General features: G+C 38.4%; 2 protein-coding genes across 3 annotated transcripts; both read left to right on the top strand.

Annotated features, from left to right (window-relative positions):
• Window positions 1-1,796: 1,796 nt before the first annotated feature.
• Window positions 1,797-9,004, top strand: SERF1B (small EDRK-rich factor 1B). The gene is made up of 3 exons (XM_058168890.1): window positions 1,797-1,924; window positions 6,218-6,326; window positions 8,213-9,004. The coding sequence occupies exons 1-3, from the start codon at window positions 1,918-1,920 to the stop codon at window positions 8,283-8,285; spliced, it is 189 nt and encodes a 62-aa protein (XP_058024873.1). The 5' UTR covers window positions 1,797-1,917; the 3' UTR covers window positions 8,286-9,004.
• Window positions 9,005-11,859: 2,855 nt separating this feature from the next.
• LOC131191104 (survival of motor neuron protein-like) lies at window positions 11,860-21,722 on the top strand. Of its 2 annotated transcripts, XM_058168888.1 has the most exons (9): window positions 11,877-12,343; window positions 13,048-13,119; window positions 14,144-14,269; window positions 15,048-15,248; window positions 15,653-15,796; window positions 17,804-17,875; window positions 18,259-18,369; window positions 20,499-20,560; window positions 21,421-21,722. In XM_058168888.1, the coding sequence occupies exons 1-8, from the start codon at window positions 12,290-12,292 to the stop codon at window positions 20,553-20,555; spliced, it is 837 nt and encodes a 278-aa protein (XP_058024871.1). In that variant the 5' UTR covers window positions 11,877-12,289; the 3' UTR covers window positions 20,556-20,560; window positions 21,421-21,722. The 2 variants fall into 2 exon arrangements, with proteins under 2 accessions (XP_058024872.1, XP_058024871.1); XM_058168889.1 differs by lacking the exon at window positions 13,048-13,119 and having other exon boundaries at window positions 11,860-12,343.
• Window positions 21,723-21,761: the final 39 nt, after the last annotated feature.

Below are 21,761 nucleotides of genomic sequence, written 5' to 3'. Positions count from 1 at the left end.
GAGTGGGCCCCGCTGCCAGGGCTGCCGAGGGTCCGGGTGGGAACGGGACGCTTCTGCTCCCCGGAGAACCTCCGGGCGGGGGGCAGCGAAGGCGGGTTGTCCCTCTCCAGCCACTGCCTCCCCCCCTCCCCCGGCGATGCAGCTCAGTTGGTGGGAATCCCTCGACGCCTGGTGAGGGGGGGCGCAGCTGAGTTGGGGCCTTGTCCGGGAAGCTGAGTGACCAAGGAGGCTCTGGGAGAGAGCCGAAGAGACCCACCCCACCCCACCCCACCCCCCGTAGTGTTGCCACAGCTGGGGAAGATGGCAACGTCCTGGGATGCCGGGATGCCCAAGGGGGATGAAGCCCTTCCTCGCAAAGAGTCTTTGGGGCCCAAGGCAGCTTGGCCGGCCGGTGGCCCCTGTGCCCCATGGGGCATTGCCAGGGTCGTTCCTCCAAGGGGCCAAAGCCTCCTGGCTGACCCACAAGGCCCTCGGAGGGGGAGAACAGCCGGCCTTCCTAGCACAGCGCTGCCTCTTCCCAAAAGGGAAGTTTGTTTGTTTGTTTGCCTTTGAAGGTGTCTCTCACCCGCTTGGCTTGTTTCTGTTTCATTTTGTCTGCCTCTGAGAAGGACTGGCTGGCTGCAAAACTCTTGTGGCTTGAGGCTATTGTGCACTCTGTACATGGGCCCCAGCTGCCCTCGAGCAGCTTCAAAGCCCTTTGGGGGCTCTGCTCCCAAACCTGTGCCCAAACCGAGGGACCCTTGGGGGCTTCTTTGCATGCTGCAGGATCTCCCAGCGTGACAGTTTTGCACCCTGCAGACTGATAGAAAGCAGCTGGGACTCCCCTGGCGGAAAAGAAGAAGACCAGCATCGAGAAACAGGTGAGGGCGGCGAGGGGCCGAACAGCGTTGGTGGGGGGAAGTGTGCAGAATGTCTCCAGACAAAAACTATATCGCACTTTTGACCAGTCCTCACACTTATGACCGGTCATCATTTATGCCTGTTGCAGCATTTTGTGCATAGGGACTACTCAGAGGGCTGAAAAAGTTATTTTTGACCTGTCCTCACACTTTTGACTGGTCCTCACACCTACAACTATCTTTACATTTTGCACCCTATCTTGTAACCGTGGTGAAGAGAAGCAGTTGTGAAATGAGTGATATGGTTGTTAAAAATGCTGCAATGGGCATAAATGTGAGGATGGTCATAAGTGTGAGGACTGGTCAAAAATTACTTTTTTTAGCCCTCTGAGTAGTTTCTATGCCCATAGCCACATCCACTCAGTCACATGAGCAGTTAGCCACGCCCACCAGTCACATGACCACCAAGCCACACCCCAAAATAAGCCACGCCCAAAGAACTGGTACAAAAAAATTACCACCACCACCCCCACCCCCCCACCCCCCCCCCGTGGCCCGGGCCTTGGCTTATTTTTCTGTATTTGGCCCTCACTCAAAAAAGTTTGGACACCCCTGGGATAGATGATCAAGGTAAACTCTAGGTAAACTCTAGGTAACTCTAGGTAAGACTCTAGGTAAACTCTAGGTAAAAAAGGGGAACCTTTACCTTTATCTTTATTCCGTTACCAAAAAACGAGAGAGAGAGAGAGAAAAGCCTGACTTGTGACAGCTAACTTGGAAGCTACTAATTCAGACCCAGGCGAAGGACTACAATTTGAATCAGCTGCTGAAGCGGACGTCACCATCCAAACAAAGGAGGCTTTCCTAGAATTGCGCAAGCGCAATAAGAGGCAGGGCGTCACTGAACAGCTCCGTTCGGGACGGAGCGATGTGCGGCGTGACGTCACGGGGGCGGTCCCTTACTTAATAAAAACTTGGGCGGGCGGGGCAAGGAGAAGGTTCTGGTAGTTGAAGCGGTTGGTGGGGAGTTGGAGCTCGCGAGCGTAACGGTTGTTATCGCTGGGGTTATTGTTTTGCCATGGCCCGTAAGTATTCGACGCGACCGCCGCCTCCCACCACCAGGAAGGCAAGGCGGCCCCTCCCGCTGGGTCGGGTCCCGTTAGGGGCCGAGAGGGACAGTTCACGGGGCCTTGCGGAGGCCGTAGGCCGGAGAGGGAGGCGCCTCTCTGCCTGTTGTTCGTGGCATCTCCGTGGTGGGCGGCGATCTTGGGGTCAGCAACCTATTTAATAAAGTGGAAGCCATAGCGAGGTGCGTCGCAATCGTCGCTGGTTTATGGATTTTGTTACCGTCGCCCGCTACAAATGTGTGTGGGGTTTTTTTGTTTTTGTTTTTACAAGGAAAGGCTGGCTGGAGAAAGGGCAGCGTTGATCCTTCGTTTCCGCGTTTGTTTTTTTTGCTCGGGGCGAGGGGAGCCCTGGCCATCCGCTTTAAGTCTGCGAGGTGAACTGACCCTTATCACCGATTTTACACTCAAATCTGCCTGTGGCTCAGTAAAGTAGCTCTGAAAAGCTTCCGAGAGGAAGCTGTGAAAAACTGTCCGGTAATTCGCACTGCACTCGGGGTTCTTCCGAACCTGCTTGGAAATAGTTGTTAAGAAACTGAGCACCATCCTGTAGCAGTGTATGGGATTTGGAAGAAAGCCCCTTAGCTTGTCTCCTTAAGCAGCAGGTGTTGGCGATTGAATGTATAATAATTGTGACTCAATTAATGTGGGTTCCTTGGTGGTTCAGTGTGATCTGCTTTAAAAACTGTTAAAAGTCTAACCGTTATTCCATAAACAAATTAAGCAAATGAAACATAGCCATTAGATTGTAGCTGAAAGTCTGAGAAGTAATGTGTTTTAGGGCTGCAACTCGATGAACCCTTCTACTGCTTCGTGGATATCACAGCTAACCCAGTAATTTGATTCATATTTTTTTTACATAGAAACTTGCATCACAAAAACCTGCTGTTTCTGTGCAATACTGTACATTTAGATCTGGTTTGGAAATACAGAATGCATAGTCCTTACTGAATGAACTGATACCTGGGGGGGGAGGGTTTCAGGGACCCACATTTTTAAACATGGTACAGATTATACCTTATGATTATAATGCCTCTTCACTTAAGGAAATAAAAATTATATGCATGGTTGTTGCCTAAGTAACTTGTTTATCCTTGCACCAGTGCTATCAAATAGATTAGGCTAAGAGAGAAACTAATTTAGTTCTGTCTTCTAGTGCTTTTTTATAAAATAAGTTTAGAAATAAAAATAAGATTTCTCTAGTAGTAGTATGTTTATTTGATGCATTTTATGTTTATTTTATTGGATTTAGTTTGATAAAATTGTTATTTAAATGGATAGAATTTAGGTTTACTTAAAATTAAGTATGCTTAGAAACTATTCCCCCCCTTTTTCCCCAAGACTTTAAAAAATATTTTAAGAATTACAAGAAGCATTGGCCAAAACTGAAATTAATAGAATTCAAAAAGATCTTATTTTCAAGACTGATTTCTAACAATATGATATATTGTAAATGTAGATCAAAATAAAAAAGCACATCCCAGTTAAAATCTACCTCAAACTTGAAACATTTGCTTCTAAAATCACAATGTGTAGGATTGAACTATTTGTACATTTTTAAAGTTTCAAATTCATAGTTAATCACCAAACTGTACTAAAGAGTTTCAGCAAATATGCATATGGTTTTCCTAAATTTCATAATGCCAAATAAAATTTTAAAAACTACAGTATATTTTATGTTAAACCCATGCAATAATTTTTCATGTGTTCAGCATTTTCACAATGTTTATATTTTGCTGAATTAAATCATAAACCTATCTAATCTCACATTCTGCATCACTGGTGCCAACTGGATGTATTTGAGACATTCCTGAGCCTGACCTAGAAGGCAATAGCCACATTCCACTGTTGCTTTCTGGCATGCTATTCATAGCCACTGACAGCCTGATAGTCCATGAACTTTCTAGCCTCGTTTTAAAACATCCAAATAGCTACCTATTCTCTCTGTGGGCAGAAAATTCCAAAAGTATATTGTACTTTATTATTAAAAGTATAAAGTATAAAATACTTTATTTCTGTCAGTCTCTAGAATCTCACTATTTAGATTCAATAGGTGACTTTGAATTTTAACATTGTAAAAAAAAATTCTGACTATATTTTTTCAATGCGTTATTGTACAATATATACCTCTGTCATGTCAAAACCTTGCCCTCGATTTTAAGCTAAATTTCCATATGCTTCCTTGCCAGAAAGCTGCTGTTTGTTTTAGTGTTGTGATGTGTAGAGAGCAAAGGAAATATCTTGATGGAAATATGCAAGAAATATTACTTAGGCAAAAGAGACTAAAACATATTTTAAGTCTAGAGAAGCAAGGTAACATTGGAAAGTGACTTAAGCAAATGACCTTTTATTTATATGGAATATAAAAAGAGGAAGTACAACACAATTATTCTCATTCTATATGTGTGGTTATTTTTATTTTAAATATTTCAACTGCTTTACCTGCAATAAATGAATAACTGGCCTGCAGTTCAGGGTCACTGAAGCTATTTTAGTCCTATGAAAGACATTAAGACAGGTGAAATGCTCCCGGTTTGCACCAGCTCGCCCAATTAGGTAGCAATGGCAGCTGCTGGTTCGGAGGACGGGTAGCAAAAATCCCTGCCCCGTCCCCCCTGCCTCTGCTGAGCCACACCATCAGCAGAAGTTGTTTTTTTTTACTTTTAAAAGTTTTTCTTCAGCCGAAACATGCCTTTAAAAGTTAGAAAAAAACCCTCTGATGATCACGGGGCTGAGCAGAGATCATCAAAACCCTTTAAAAGTTGTTTTTAAAAAACCCTCTTCAGCCGAAGGGGGAAAAAAACAAGAAAAAACCGAGGTTTTAAAAGCCTCCTCTGGCAATCCCAGAAGAGTTTCCTGATCCTCACAGGCTTTTAAACTCACTTTTTAAGAGCTCCCACCCAGCCAATTCCCCCTCCTCACTTACCTATAATTACTGCTCTTCGGGCTGGCAACACCATGCTTTCTTCAGCTACTGAAGGGGGGGGAAAAAGCTTGCTTTGACTTCCTGCTTTGCTGGCTGAGGAACTCTGGGATTTGAAGTCCACAATAAAATAAAATAAAATAATAAAATAAAATAAAATAATAAAATATTTGTGCAGCTTTCTGAGATTTGGTGTGTTTCTGTAGTGTTTCACTCTAACTGCACAAACACACAATCTCAGAAAGCTGTCTGTGGCATTGTGTGTGTGTGTGAGAGAGTTGTGTGTGTGTAAAGTGTGGAAGTTGGTTTTTGAGCTTTTTGTGGCAGTGTGAAGTGCAGCTGCTTTTACATTGTGTGTGAATCTGTTATGTGTGTGTAAAGTGTGAAAGTTGGTTTTTGATACCTCTTACTGTTTTTTATACTTTGTTTATTATTTTTATTTATTGTTATTGGCCACGCCCACCCAGTCATCTGACCACCAAGCCACACCCACCAATTAAGCCACGCCCACAGAACCAGTAGGGGAAATTTTTAGATTTCACCTCTGCATTAAGATGTTTAAGATGATTTGTAAACAGATCCATTTCTTTTAAAAATTCTTAAGTGGATATCATTTGGACGTGTGTTGATTTAATTAAGTTGGTTCATCTTTTTTTTAATCATGTTTATGTAACATCTCAATTCATTCCGCCAGCTCAGAATTGGCATCTGTTCTGTTTCCTCAGTACTGAATACAGAAGCAAGTAATTCATTCAGTTTCCCTGCTTTTTCCTTATTTTTTTCTGATACCTTTAATACTCCCATCATTAGTAGCCCAATGGCCTCTGGTTGGGTTCCTATTCCAAATAAATCTGCAGATATATTTAATTTAAATATTACATTTAAAGTGGCAAAGTTATTCTAAGTCTAAGATATTTGTTTTAATATTCTCTGCTATGTGTTCTTCATAGTCTTTTGCATATGTTATTTTCTCAATTGTTGCATATATTTAGCCAAAATTCATTCTTTCCTGTTTTTCTTATTTGAGCAAGCCTTCCATTTTTATAATTTTTAAAGATATCTTTTGTTTTTAAATGCATTTCAGACTGCTATAAAAAAACAGTGGGTAAAAAACATAATAGGTTCATAAGAACAACTGCTAAGAGTTTGCAGTTCCTAAATATTCAAAACTTAGTTTTATAGTTTAGGTAATTTGGGCAAGGAAAAGACATCCTTGAGCCCAGGATATCATTTTTAATGCCACACTGGTAACTGGATTTGATACTGTGGATTGTATTTTAACAGAAAATGTACCAATAATTAGCCTAAAACCTGGACTGTTACTTTTACAGGTGGGAACCAGCGTGAACTTTCCCGCCAGAAGAATATGAAGAAAGCCCAAGAACAGAACAAGGGGAAAAGAAAAGAGGACGCTTTATCAGCTTCTCAAAGGAAACAGAGGTATATTTGCATAAACTGTGACACCTTTCATATCTCATGAATACAGGTAGTCCTTGACTTACAACAGTTCATTTAGTGACCATTCGAAATTACAACAGCATCGAAAAAGTGACTTGTGACCATTTTTCACACCACCACACATTTTGATCACATGATCAAAATTCTGATGCTTGGCAACTGATCCATATTTATGATAGTTGCAGTGTCCTGGAGTCATGTGATTACTTTTTGTGACTTTCTGATAAACGTCTATGGAAATTTTCAATCATTCAAGTCATGGTTGTCCCAAAGGTGCTTTTTCAAGAGGCAACTGGACTTTCTGGTTTTTATTCAGCTCTGACTAGATGGTGGGGAATGGAAGGATTTATATTCTTGCAGACAGCTGGTATAAGGCCTAGACTCCTTCACAGGAATTCCATCCACTCACTGTTATAGGTATGTGGATGATACTTGGATCAAGATCGGAACACAGGAATTGGAAGCATTCACCAAAAATATCAACTCTGTGGACATCAAATTCATACGGCAAGATGATAAGGAAATTAATCTAGCTTTCCTGGACTCTGCAGTACACGTTAAAGAGGATAGAAACCCTAACATTGAAGTTTACAGAAAACCCACAAACACAGATCAATATTTACATTTTGATTCTCACTACCTATTGGAGGGAGCACAAAATTGGAGTTATCAGAACCCTACACCACTGAACTGAAGGCCTGCCTACCAGCAAAGATGGGAAAGAAAAAGAACTAAAACACATCAAGAAAGCCAAGTGGGCCTTCATCAAGTCTCAAAAAAGACCTACAGGAGCTCCTCTATAACAGACAACACAGAGAACAATAAACAAACGTGATTCCACACATTGCAGGCATATCAGAAAAGCTCAGGAGGATCTTCAGCCCACACAACATACGTGCACACTTTAAACCCAAGGATACACTAAGGTAGACGCTTGTCCACCTCAAGGATAAAACACCCACAAACAAACTGAGCAACCTGGTATATGCAATACAATTCAGTGAGCCATGTGCAAATTTGTACATTGGGAAAACAAAACAACAACTTCATAAATGCATGGCACAATATAGGAGAACAAACTCATCAGGACCAGGTTCAGCCATCCATCTGCATTTAAAAGACCAAGACCACTCTTTTGAAAACCGCGAAGTCCACATTTTGGACAGAGGACCGCTGGTTTGAAAGGGGTCAGAGGCCATCTATGTCCAAATTGAACATCCTCTCAACAGGGGGAGGGATAAGACATCATCTATCTCCAGTCTACAACACAGTCCTTTCAGCAGTTCCAAGAAGGCTCCACACCCATTTGCACCACTGATGGCATAGATAAACCTCCAGGTGCCCTTAACGATTCGCTAAAAGAATGCAAATGACTAGTTGTCTGCAAGGAGTATAAATCTTTCCATTTCCCATCATCCAGTCAGAGCTGAAGAAGCTTGGATGAGAAATGAAACGTCTTCAAAGAAAAACCAAAAAGTCCAGTTGCCACTTGAAAAAATACCTTTGGGACTTTCTGATAAGCAAAGTCAATGGGGAAGCCAGATTTTAACGACCCTGTTACTAATTATAATTGCAGTGATTTACTTAACCTGGTAAGAAAGGTTGTAAAATGGGGCAAAACTCACTTTAAAAATGTCTCACTTAGAAACAAATTTTGGGCTCAATTGTGGTCCTAAGTCGAGGACTACCTGTACATAATACAAGTCCAACGTGAAATTTTTCTGTGCTCAGAAAAACTAGACGTTTTGCTCTTTTGAATTTATTGATATTAAATGGATGAGTTCAGCCCAATACCTGAGATTTATTTGTGATGTTCTGACTCTAAAAATTGGCACCACAAACTGACCTTATTCTTTCCCTTTTTACAGAGATTCTGAAATTATGCAGCAGAAGCAAAAAGCAGCAGATGAAAAGAAGACTCATCAGGCAGGAGCAAAATAATATGTGGCTACAGAGAGGACCTAATAATGCTGCAGCATCTCAAAATATAGGGCCTAAAAAGACATATTTGTAAAGTAGCCAGCCATTAAATGGTTAATGTTTATCTTCTACTTGCTTGCTTGTCCAGTATGCATTTATTTTAGAATGTATGCTTAGTATAGTGTATTTGCAGCTGACTTGGCTTTGACTGAATTACTAGAACCTGGTCCAATAAAATTGGATTTTAAGGTTGTATTTCCCTTTGCATGTTAGTAACAATAGCAATAGCCAGAATGTATTTTATTGTTAAAATGTTTGCTCAATAAATTGCTTGTGTGATTATACCAGTTATTATATATGCAAGTAAGCGGGAAAATGTATATGGCAGCACTCTTACATTCAGAAGTGATACTTTAAAAGGATAGGCATATGTACTTGCTTTCCACTTTGTATAAGGTCAGCTGTAAAGTTAATCATAAATTATTTTTACAATAAAAATATTGCATGACATATTGTCAGAATTGGGTGCTCGAGAAGCTCCAATAGATTTTCAGTTATTGCTGGAAATACGACATAATTTAGAGAATCCTTTGTCACATTTAGCACAAATAACTTGTCTTTCATCATGTGTTCTAACTTCAGTCTGAGTATTTAATACCATTCTTCAGTAATTGCAAACCAAGATTCTCTCTTTGTAAAATTGCAATTAAAATCTAATTTGAATTAAAATATAAACTATATTATCTTTTGATTAAAACTTGGTTCGTTGTAGGTGCAGCTGTCAGGGAATGGGTTGCTTAACTTTATTGATGTGCAAGATTATTTCCACGACAGTTGGTAAGGACCTTATTTGAACAATTAGTTTTACATACATAATTATGTTTCAGCTTGGGACAGAACCAGACTGACCTAGAATTAGGTCAAAAGAATTTTCTGAGAACAGCAACTTCTTCTAAACAATGAAATTTTATTAGCATACTTGTCAATTGAAAGAGTGACCTTAACTTAATTCTGAACACTTTAAAGACTGTGCTAGAACATACAAAGAACTAATTGCATTGTTTGAAAGGTACAGATAATTCAGTCTCTTAGGTCAGAGGTTTCAGAGAATAAATAGAAAGCAATTCTTATTGCAACAAAGTCGGTATTTTGAAAATGGCTGTTAGCCATGATTTAATTTTAAAACAAGTACAGTTGTGATAAAGCCTTGTGTCCTTTCTGTGATGTTACTAAATTTTAATTATGTGGGATTTAAAAATAGTTGGATTTTAGGTAAGACGGACTTGAATTTTAAGTTAAAATTGGTCTTCTGGATTAAAAACAATTTGCAGATTATAGTTACTCAGATTCAGTTCCAGAAAGATGCTTTAGAACATATGGCAACTGTAAAGTGGTTGAAAATGAAGAAATATTCCTAACATCTTAACTTATAGTCAGTTTGTATCATGAGTGAAATCCAGCAGGTTCTAGAGAACCGGTAGCGGAATTTTTGAGTAGTACTGGCTGGCTCCAGAATGGGGTGGGAATGGAGATTTTGCAATATTCTTCCCCCAGGAACGGGGAGGGAATGGAGATTTTGCAGTATCCTTCCCGTGGGGTGAGAACAGAGATTTTGCAATATCCTTCCCCTGCCACGCCCACCAAGCCACACCCACAGAATCAGTAGGGAAAATTTTTGGATTTCACCCTGGTTTGTATCTGATAAGTATGTTTTGTCTCCATTAATAGGATTACTGGGATGCTAAAATTTGGACAATGGCTGGCTAACAACAAGAAGTTAAAGAGATGGGATATCTTTACTGCCATGTATAAATCATCTGGATTTTTGTAATAACCCCCATTTCTCATACAATTGCCCTCTTTTCTGCTCTTTGCACTGTAATCAGTAGAAATAGAGCTGTGAGAAAGATGATACTTACAAAAATCAATTTACATTTTTTTTCAAGCAATATAGTTACTCTATTAGAGTCTTTGTCACAGTCTTTATCATTAATCATTTGAGTTGATCAGGCTCAGTATTCTTGTTTGAAATATTCTGTGTAAAGAATTTAGGGGTACTATATTTAACTCACTAAAATTTTACTGTAATCATAATTAAGAAGGCATCTGACTTGAGATTAATTTTATTGCATGTACTAGGATGCGTTGTGCATTGTCTGTAGGTGGCAGTACATGGCTAACTTTTTCTGGGTTGAAAAAAAGGGTCAATTAGGAAAACTACCTCAAAAATCCTAAAGTTGAATGCAAGCCAGGAAATTGACAAACTTTCCAAAATAAGGCAGTGGCAAATGATTTTTTGTATTGTTGAGAAAATTGCAATGCATCATTAATGATATCATCAAGATTCAAATGAAACCTGTGTGTTAATGTAGACAGAATTGTATAAATACAGAAGCACTGGGGTGAGGTATTTGGTCCAAAAGGCTATTTCATTGTAAATGCATTCTGTAGCAGATTACTAAAGAGACATCCACCTTTCAAAGATCTTTCAATCATTCTTATAAATTCAAACTTTTAGGTCCATCTTATAGATGTTAAACAAATGCAATAGATAGCTTACAGAAGAATCCTGAAAAATGTATTGCCATTTTAAATGCAATATGTGAGGAACAAATAATACAGCAGCATCAAATGAAATAAAATCACTTGGGAAGAATGGTTCCTTTTGAGTATCAAAATTTTAAGTATAAAAAATGGTAGGCCTTTTAATTCATGGCAAGTTCAGCATTACAGTGGGGATTAATACCCACTTGTTTTCTGGCTTGACATTAGGCAAAGTAAGGTACAAATCTGAGGCAGTAAGGACTAGTAGATAACAGTAAAAATATTTCAAATATTGTCGCTCTAGTACTACTTATCTCAATATGGGAATTGGAGATGTTCGTTGATTTACCATTGGTATGTAATATTTGGTATAGATTCTTCAGCTTTTGGCCATTAGTTTTAGTGTAACTTAGCCCTTGCTGTATTATGTCAAAAGAATATTGTAATACCGTATCCTTGTTTGCTAACAGAAAGCATTGTCTTTAGTGGTGGTGAAAGGGAGAAACTTAACTTTTGAATGTACTAATGAATTGCATTAATAGCAAATGGCATGGACTCCATCCTGCTTCTTGGCACTGTACCAAGTACTGTAGTGATCAAATAGACACGAACACACTTTGTGAAGAGGTGAAATTAAGTACGGTGTGCTTAACATGCCATAACTGTTGATCTAAGCAAGCAGGTTTGAATTAGGCTAGAAACTGGCAGGCAGGGAGGTCTAGTTCTGCCTTAGGCATGAAAGCCAGCTGGATGACTTTGGACTAGTCAATCTCCTTCAGCCCAACCTACTTCACAGATTGTTGGGGAAAAGAAGCGGAAAGTATTAGGTATGTTCACCACATTGAATTATTATTATGAAGTAATAAAAGGATGTTTTTAAATTAAATCTAAAGCAGGCAGAAATGGATCAATTGACGATGGGTAAAGGATTGTCAGATTAATTAAATTGATGGGTCGTGCCAAAGAGAACACTGGCAGTCCGTTGGAGATAGGAATTGAAAGGACGGTAATGCTTGTGGCTATAGAACCATTCTTGAAAATCTGTCGGGGGGGGGGGCGTTGATTCCCAGCCTGCTACTTTCCGTAGATTATGCCTCCCCAAATCACTCGCTCTTGTCCCAGTTTGACTGGTAATTTGGTATGTCGTGGCCTCTTTTCCGGAGAGCCCCTTGTTGGAAAACGCTGAGCCGTTGCCTCCATGAGTTGTTGCGGCTCCAGCTGAGAAAGAGCCGGTGGTTGGTGGCGGTTGCCGACTAAGCGACGATCTGCTAGTGAGGGAAGGCGCGGAGCCTCCCAACCGGTAGGGGGCGGTACCGCATCTGCGCCGCGCAGCTGGGCCGCGCTTGTGAAAGCCTCGTTGGCCGGAGCTCTTCCCAGGCGATGCTTAGCTAAGGAGGCAGGCGGTAGCCGCGAAGTGGCCTTCGGGAAAAACGCTTCCCTCTGGTCGCTTTCCGCTTTTTCACTTTGGCTCGGAAGTTCACATGGCTTCCCGTGAAGAGGACGACGGGGTCCTGTTCAGACGGGGCGCCGGGCAGGTAAGGTGCTCGGCGTCACTTCGAGGTCTTTCGCGATAACCACGGTCGCTGTGGCCGGCCGGCGGCTCTGAAACGGTCCCGCGTGGGAGCAAAGGAAAGGAAATAGTGAAGGGGGGGGGAATAAAGCCCTTCTTGTAAAGGGGGACGCGTGGGTGCCCGGGGGGGGGCTGGTCTGAGGGGCTTTCGGGCAGCCCGAAATGCGGGGAAGAAGGGAGAAGAAGCGCCAAGTTTCAGGAGTTGAAGCTGCACAAAGCAAAACTGCTGGAAGTTTGGCGGAATTTGAGCGAGCGGAGTTTTATCCTGTTGCGGGGCAGGGAAGTGTGTAAAATCGCCGTTTTTTCCATTCCACGCGATGGAGGCCACTTGGCTGCTCCGCGTCACCCAGAGCTTCCAATCCAACATGCCAATAAGTTAGACTTCGAATTTAGAGTAACTTTATTTGTCACTTTGGAGGTACACTGATCGACATACATTAAAATGAAATTTCGTTGCATACAGCTCTCAAAGGGTCTCCGCCTCTAATATGCACTACATAAACATGACAAGATAAATGAAAAAAATAAGTTATTCCTGAAACAAAGTAATAGTGATGTGAAAGAGCCAAGATTATTCACATTGCGTGGTTCGTTGTTGTGACTGTTGTATTGTGGTTGTTTTAACTTCTTCAGAAATATACAAGGTTTTTTTCACTCTGCTTTTCACAGAGTGATGATTCTGATATATGGGATGATACAGCACTGATAAAAGCCTACGACAAAGCAGTTGCATCTTTTAAGGTAAAACGCACAATAGAATTTCGTGCTCAGTATGCAAAGAATTATTTTTCCTGAGATATATATATACTGTTTGATTCTTAAACATTAAACTAGCTAAAAACCAAACGGAAAATTCTAAAGAAATAATTTTTCCTAATGCAGAGATGTAGTCAAAAGTACAAAAGCACTTGCACTCAAAATCCAAAACATTTTTATATATGTTTATATATCTACAAAGGCATTTTATTTTCTAAATTTTGCTTGTTATTTCTCTTGAGGGGAAAAATGAACCATGTGCCAGGACTAAACCCCAATGGGCGTGGTGGCTACTTTTTGGCTCTCCGATCATATTCTGGTTAATTTAATTTTGTAACAAATTTTGTAAGAAAATCAATATAGATTTTTAAAGACCCTTTTATTATTTAATAATATATTCTAGTTAAATAGCAAAAATTACAATTCTTTGTGCCTGAACTAATGCATCTAATGCAGCAGCGTCTTTATGCATGTGTATTTATATAGAAACAAGCAAACTAAATTTGAACCAATGCATCACATTCTCATTTTCTTAGAATTACATAGCACTTGAAAGCTTAACAGAAGTTCTTAAGAGCTACATTTTAGAAACCACAGTTTGATAAACAACCAATTCATCTGCCTGTATGATATTCAAGCACATCACCAACCTTAGTCATTGAAGGATTACTTGTACAATCCCAAGAGGTTTCTGTTGTTTTCTTCCATATGTTATATAATTATTTCAAATTGTTTAAAATATGTCTTTTGAATTAAACAATCACAATACAGTTAGGTAGTTATAAAATGAGGTTTTATAGTGGGTTTGAATATATAAGCAGTTGGTTGCAGAGCCAATGACCTTGAAAATTAAGGGAGTCACATCTAATTAACATTTTACTGAAAGTCTTATCAGGAATCCCAAGGGCGTAGGTTGGACTAGGCAGTGCAAAGCCAGTTGCCACATCAGCAATCAAGCTCAACTTGAAGAAATGTCTATTTTTACTAATTTCTTTACTTTCTCCCACAGAATGCCTTAAAGAATGGTGACTGTTCAGAGCCTTTGGACAAAACTGAGCAAAATGCTGGAACAAAAAGAAAAAACAATAAAAAGAATAAGAGTAGAAAGAAAAATAATGCTACAACACAGAAACAGGTTGTTGGTTGTATGGTAGAACACTGTATTTAAAATAAAGAGCCATTTTTAATAATTGTTTTATTGAAAAAAGGCATTTTTAAATGGACTTCAAAAAGGAATTAAAAATCTAAAATAATAAGAGAAAAACTATTGCCTGTCATGAAATAGAGGAGGCAAAGTTTCAATTATCTAATTCTGTTTCACATGAAATTAGAGAAATTGAGATATTCAGTATTTGCCAAGATTTAAGCTTTTTTGGTAGGTTAGTTGTTTTCCAATTACTAAAATAGTTTACTGTTATTATAAAAGAGTGTGTTTATGGAGACTTCTACATTTCTACAGTATTCTACAGTATTATTTGAATCTGTGTTTCTAGCCTATTAAATCTATGTTTTTCTTTTATAATTACATAGTACAAGTCAAGCACATAATTGGAGTAATCCCAGAGTAAAAATTTATAGGATATATATATTTGTAAGGGATGAGGTATTTGCCTCTGACGTTTATCTCTGAAACAATACAGTTCTTTAAAACTGGTATAATTTGAGCTGATCTGGTTTACTGTCAGATCCCAAACCAGGACAAAACTTCCACTTCCACAGTAAATTGAGATTTACTTTTTTATCCTTCCATCAATCCATTAGTAAATTCAGAGCCACTTTAACTGTTTGGAATGCTTGCTGTATAAAAATAATGCCACACTTTTATGGCAGGAGCTAGCTAATAAATATATAGTAAGGTGAGGAAATAATTGATTTGAAGCACCAGTAATGTAACATTTTTCTTTTCAATGCAGTGGAGAGTTAATGATGTGTGTAGTGCAGTTTGGTCTGAAGATGGCAATGTATACCAAGCAACTATTACCTCAGTTAACTGGAAGAAAGGAACTTGTGTAGTAGTTTATACTGGATATGGTAATAGGGAAGAGCAGAAGTTGTCAGATCTTTTACCACCGATGGAAGCTGAGGGAACTAATGAAGAGAAAAGTGCTGCTGAGGTAAGATAAATGTAACAATTTATACCAAATACCCTGTTTCCCCAAAATAAGACCTCCCTCGATAATAAGCCCAACTGGGCTCATGGCAATAAGGTCAAGCACTTATTTCAGGGTTCAAAAAAATATAAGACAGGGTCTTTTTTTCCAGAAACCACAGTAGGAAAAATATAACTAAAAAGATGCATCCTGTCCTCATTTAGTGACCATAGTCTATTTCAGCTACTTTGTGGTTATTATCGTCATTTTTACTGTTACTGGTTATTTTGAAATAGGGATTATTTTAACAGTTGCATTTGGGACAGTATTTTTTACAGAGAATAGAATGAAAATAAAAAGTATAGTATATATTTTTTAGTTTTAAATATCTGCTGCATATTCATAAAATTTAATATATATTTTTCTAGAATGAAAATGAGACTCAATATTCAACAGATGAAAGTGACTTTTCCTTCCAGTCACCTCAAAGCAAACACAACCCTACAAAATCAGCGCAGTGGAATTCCCACTTTCCTCTTCCACCATCACCTTCAGCACAAGGCTCAGAAAGGGTAAGTTTATAAGCAAATTTGAAAGCTTTTACCTTACTAGGCGATGGTATTCACAAAATTAAACTAGTTGTTATATTAAAACTTAAGATGCATCATTGAAACTAATTTTATGACGAAGGACATATTGGAACCTATTCAAACAAAATTTGCTATCAGTTTAATACTTGGGTTGTTCTTATTTGATGGAAAGACTCCCATCAGAATCTGTAGAGTCTCACTGCAAATGAGTAATTATTTTAAAGATGAATAAACAAAGTTGTCTGAAAAAGTATTTGTCCTTCTCAGATTTTCTGATTTTTTTAAATCCTTGATACTGAATGTTATCAGAACAGAATTTTGTGTGAATTGTATTGATGTGTAAAGAGAATCTGAAAAAATAAACATCTATTTTTTTCTACATAAACAAAATCATCCCACAAGTAGTGTACCAGTGTGAAAACTTAATTGTTTCCCTACTTCATGCAGTTCAGTTAAAAAGAAATGATTAGGGCAGCTTTGTGAATGTTTCATTAAACAGATTGATTTGGACCAAATCTACACTACGTAAATCTCACAAATTTGACTCCCTACTCCATGGTTTCTGAAGGCATGTCATGTCCCACTCAGAAGACATTTCTGAGGATTTTGGAAAATAAGCCTATCCATTTGAACAAAGTTATAGAAATATTTCTAAAGTTTTGTGGTTCAGTTAACATCCATAAACATTGCCTTAAAATAGACATTTTGGAAAACAGTGAATGTTCTTTGGAGTGGCTATTTTCATAAAATAACTCCAAGAGAACATTATTAATAAACAAATAAACTAGGAAGGCACAAAATACTTTCCAGAAATACCTGGATCAGCAAGTCTTTTCCACTTTGGCTAAAGCCGCACCACCATCAGAAAATCACTGGGTAAAAATGGGATTCATGGGTAAGAAAGAAAACAATTGAAAAACATTGATGCCCATGCCCCAATGACCACAGCACAAGTGCTCTTCTTCCAACCCTAGAGACAATGCATTCCTCCTAACCTTATCTATCTGGCTCCAGAATGAGTGGATCATTCTACTCTATTAACTCCAGCTTGCATATCAACTCCATGGTGGGCCATCTACTCAACATAAACTTACTCGCCAAAACAAAAGTTGGCCACTACATTCCTGTAGCACTCAAATTATTTAAAACCAAACCAACAGCACAACTTCTTTATGCCCACCTGGGCCCATTCTCTAGTTTTGCACTATTAGAACTTGTTCAGTCCAAATTTCAAGTCTCCAAATAAGACTAGAAACAGATCTCAAGAAAGTGGAGGCGAGAGTGAATCGCCGTACTCAACTATTGTTGTTTTTCCTCTTGATCTTGCCCCACTAATTTAGGGATGGTTTTCGGTCCACATGGAAAAAGACAGTGGCAACTAAATCTCATCCTCAGATTTTTTTCCAAATTGGGCCAAAGTGTTCATTAAACACTGTGTAGCAGACACATAGCATCAATTGGACTATATAGCTAAGATACCAACTTTTATTGCCAGCAAATCCAATTGACATGGGTTTTTTTTTCACTGTACTCTACCCTCCTTTGTACTGGTGTTTGTTTGTTTGTTTTGTTTGTTTGTTTGTTTGTTTGTTTACATTTATATCCCGCCCTTTTCCGACGACTCAGGGCGGCTTACAGTGTATAAGGCAATAGTCTCATTCTATTTGTATATTTTTTACAAAGTCAGCTTATTGCCCCCCCAACAATCTGGGTCCTCATTTTACCTACCTTATAAAGGATGGAAGGCTGAGTCAACCTTGGGCCGGGCTTGAACCTGCAGTAATTGCAGGCTGCTGTGTTCTAATAACAGGCTTCTTAACAGCCTGAGCTATCACGGCCCCTATCACTGTTTGACCATAATAATTTTGATTGATGTTTATACAGGTTTGCCCAAAAGCACATTGATGTTTCTCTAGGTTTGTTTTATGGATTGTTGAGTCATGCATGAATATGGTAGTATAACTGATTAAGAATGCTTTGCTTCTCTAGGCTGGAAAGAAATTCGCTGGGCCTCCACCTTTCTTATCAAGCTGGTCTCCACCATTTCCATCAGGACCACCGGTGAGTGATAGTAGGCAAAAGGCACATCATAGTTTGAGAAATAAACTTCGTTTAGTTTCTAGTTGAGAATTGTGATGAAATGACAATATTTCTCTATAATTTTTATTTCACTAATTTGATTAATTTTGCATTAAGGGTTTATTTGAATTTAATAAACATTAATAAAAATGTATAAATTAAATTTGAAGTGAACTTTTGTATTGTGGTTGTCTAGTTAAAATGTCACTTGTTTCTAAGATGAGTGCTTTCCTTTTTGTTCGTACAAACTACTGTTTCTCTACCTGGGATACTTTAAGAATTCCAACTCTCAGATTTATCCAGCCATTCTTGAGAAACACTTGCAAACTAAACCTGGCTGATAAATTTGTCCATTATTTTTCTAGTTGATACCACCTCCTCCACTTCTTAGTTCAGATTCACCTGATGATGATGAAGCTTTAGGAAGTATGTTAATAGCTTGGTATATGAGTGGCTACCACACTGGCTATTACCTGGTGAGACATCTTTTTTCCATATTAAAAGGCAAACAGCCTACCTTATCAGATTTATTGCTACTAAAAAATAAAATAAAAATGGGATTTATGACAACATGACTTTTTTGAAAGAAATGTCCTATATACAGAGATTGATGTAAAAACTTAATGTAAATATTAAACCATGTAGTTTAAAGGGAGAGTTCTTCATTTGTCAGGCTCGCAATGTCATCTTCTTTTTATATTCTATTTTCTATTTGTATTTTGATTTTCTGTTTCTTTTTAATTATAATAAGTAATAGATACTTATATGTAGATCTTGGCTATCTGCTTCTCTGGGTTATATCTTTAAAAATATGCAGCAGTAATTTTAGATTAGTACTAATAGTACTAGATAGCAGTACTGCCTAATAGTGACAATATTACTGTATTTTTCAGAGTATAAGACGCAACGGAGTATAAGACGTACCTTAGTTTTTGGGGAGGAAAATAAGAAAAAAACTGATTGGTCTCTGGTGGATTGGTCTCCTGGAATACCCCCAATCAGCTGTTGCCAGTGGTGAATTTTAGAAACACGTTACTTGGTTGTGAGCTCTCTGCCTTGCTTTTTTTTTCTGCCTCTGAAACTCTGTTTCAGAAAAACTTTTTTCTGCCTCTGAAAGCCTCCGAAACAGAACTTCAGAAAAAAAAGCTTCTGAAGCTCTGTTTGGGAGCTTCTTTTCTGAAGCTCCATTTGGGGCTTTTTTTCTGTAGCTCCGTTTGGGGCGTTTTTTCTAAGCTCCGTTTGGGGCGTTTTTTCTGAAGCTCTGTTTCTGATGCTTTTTTCGGCCTCTGAAGCCTCCATCTGAGAAGCTGGGCGGGGCTACATTTGGAGTATAAGATGCACCCAGATTTTCACCCTCTTTTTGGGGGGGAAAAGATGCATCTTATACTATAACAAATACGGTATTTATAATTACTCTTCAATCAAAAGACTCCCAGAACTTCATTTAAAAAAAAAATAGTAAGACACTTCCTGCTCATAAGTTCCAGCTTACAGGAAAGGGGAATGGGATCCTCGTTGATGGCTCATAATTAAATTGTCTACATGGATCTGTTGGATTAAACTAAGATCTATAATGTTACCTTTTCACCACCTGAGCTGTTCAGTTCCTCTTTTTTCATATGCTTCATTCAGATTTCAAAGTGCATTGGGCCAAAGAAACAAATCTGGCAATTCTTAAGATTTTTTAAAAGACAAACGCCTTTTTTATCACAATGAATTTCTCTCAATTTTTTCCACAAATGTCAATAATGTCAGTGGTAAAGACAGATGATCACATCAAAATCCTCTGGTCAGAAAACATGAAATATTTTTCATATTATTCTGATACGTTGGTTGCAAACACATTTCTTGTGGGGAAAAATGAGAGAATATGTATAAGAAGAACTGTAAACACCATTGATGATGCTCTAGAAATTTCAGCAATAAAATCTTGCAGCTAAAAATGTGAAATGGGATGTTGATGACGAGAGGTTTATATCAAGTCAAAAAGAAGACTCAAAGCGGTATACAAAAGTAAATATTGAAATGCCAATTTGTTGAGTAAATGTACAAAAAAGAAAATAAAGCCAAGGTCTTAAAATTTTTCTAAAGCAGATGTCTCCACCTTGGCAACTTTAAGCCTGGGCAGACTTCAACTCACAGAATTCCCAGCCAGCAAAGCTGGGTGGGGGATTCTGGGAGTTGAAGTCCACCAGGCTTAAAGTTGCCAAGGTTGTAGACCCCTGTTCTAAATAAAGCACAACTTGTGAAAGAGACATGGGAGATAATGGCATTCAAGATGGCAGAAATGGCAGTAGTTTGGATTAAAATTACCATTTTTCTGTTTCATCATAAACTAAGCATGGAACCAAAGCTATTTGCTTATCATTTGTGCTGAAAGAGAAAACATGAGCTTTGTAACTCATGGAATTGCACATAAAATGTTAATACCTTTCATTGTGGAAGCCCTTCCTGCTCCCTTTTTGCAGGGTGGTTTTATAAGTGGTGTTTATCTATGAAAAAACTTGGATTAATTTAGCTTGAATTTGTATTTGTGTTACTTGTTTCTTGCAGGACTGCAAAATGTATTAATCTTTAACTTCAAATTGTATATTACATTGCATAGGGTTTAAAGCAGGGCCGAGTGGAAGCTACCTTGGGAAGACACAGTCACTTGAAATAAGTCTGGTAAGTATTGTATTTTATTGATATTAATTGTGCAGTGGAAGATATTCCTTTGAATGTATTAAGATGGGCCCCATACAAGATATCACTTCAAAATAGCATGTCTTTTGATAATTGTTAGTAGCATGTAGAACGCATAGAATAATATAACGGAATCCAAAATTGCTGTAGAGGGATAGATTGATAAAATCATTGGGAGTAGTTTTTTTGATTTATATTATTTGTATCATATTTTATATGCCCAAGAAGAATAAGTATGTAAACATCAGATTTCTATCAGTAATAAGTAATCTGGAATAAGGGTAGAGGTTCTTTCACCGAGCTTGTGGGTTGGTTTCCAAACATTTCGTTACCAGGCTAGGTAATATCTTCAGCAGAGTTTAGGGTACATCAGTGTTAGTGTTCATCTGTTTATAAAGGCTTTGGTGGAACAGAGGAACACTAGACTTATAAAGCCCTTGATCACACGAAGCCCTTATAAACAGAGGAACTGACATACCATAACTCTTCTGAAGGTATTACCTAGCCTAGTAATGAAATGTTCAGAAACCAATCTACGAGCTTGGAGAACAAACCTCCACCCTCATCCTATACCCAACCTACTGACATTTGCCACCATCTCAAACCTGGAATAAATCATACTAGTATTGGCAAAGCTTCCCAAATGAATTTGATTTCCCACATGATATTTTTGACAGTCTCTCAGGAAGAAAGAATTTCCCCTCAACCCTTGTTAGCAGAGGAATTTCACGTATAACAGATAATGCTCAGAGATGAAATTCTGTCATTAATGCATTTGTCTATATTATCTTTACTGCTGGCAAGATACTGATATGGTGCTGTTATCTTGTGTTCATTTTTAGGTGCTTATTCTGGACAAATTGAATAACATTCAGATAAATTCTGACATGCTGATTCTTAGGGTCAACTTAGAGTCAGCAACACAAAGACTAATCTTCACTACTTGCTCCACAGCAACATTATCTTGATGTATTCCTATGTTGTAGTTGTGGACAACAGCAATGGCCTAAGTGAAAAACTGTATTCAAGCATGGACTATCCAGGATCCAGGACTAGAACAATTCCTCTGTCAGTTAAGGGAATGGTTGCTTGTTATCACTCAACTGATTTGAAATACTGGTCAATAAAATTAACTTTTTCCAAATTGATTTTCCATTTTCTTTTTTATTAAGCTTACTGATAT

The sequence above is a fragment of the Ahaetulla prasina genome, chromosome 2 (genome assembly GCF_028640845.1).
Source record: "Ahaetulla prasina isolate Xishuangbanna chromosome 2, ASM2864084v1, whole genome shotgun sequence".
In the NCBI taxonomy this organism is placed as follows: Eukaryota; Metazoa; Chordata; class Lepidosauria; order Squamata; family Colubridae; genus Ahaetulla; species Ahaetulla prasina.
The sequence above is the reverse complement of the archived record's forward strand: the minus strand, read 5'-3'. Positions and strand labels throughout refer to the sequence as shown.

Coding starts and splice junctions, on each gene's coding strand:
- SERF1B (XM_058168890.1), top strand. Junction 6,327..8,212: donor GCTTCTCAAAGGAAACAGAG/GTATATTTGCAT, acceptor CCCTTTTTACAG/AGATTCTGAAATTATGCAGC.
- LOC131191104 (XM_058168888.1), top strand. CDS start 12,290: ATGGCTTCCCGTGAAGAGGACGACGGGGTCCTGTTCAGACGGGGCGCC. Junction 12,344..13,047: donor TCAGACGGGGCGCCGGGCAG/GTAAGGTGCTCG, acceptor TGCTTTTCACAG/AGTGATGATTCTGATATATG. Junction 13,120..14,143: donor AAGCAGTTGCATCTTTTAAG/GTAAAACGCACA, acceptor TTTCTCCCACAG/AATGCCTTAAAGAATGGTGA.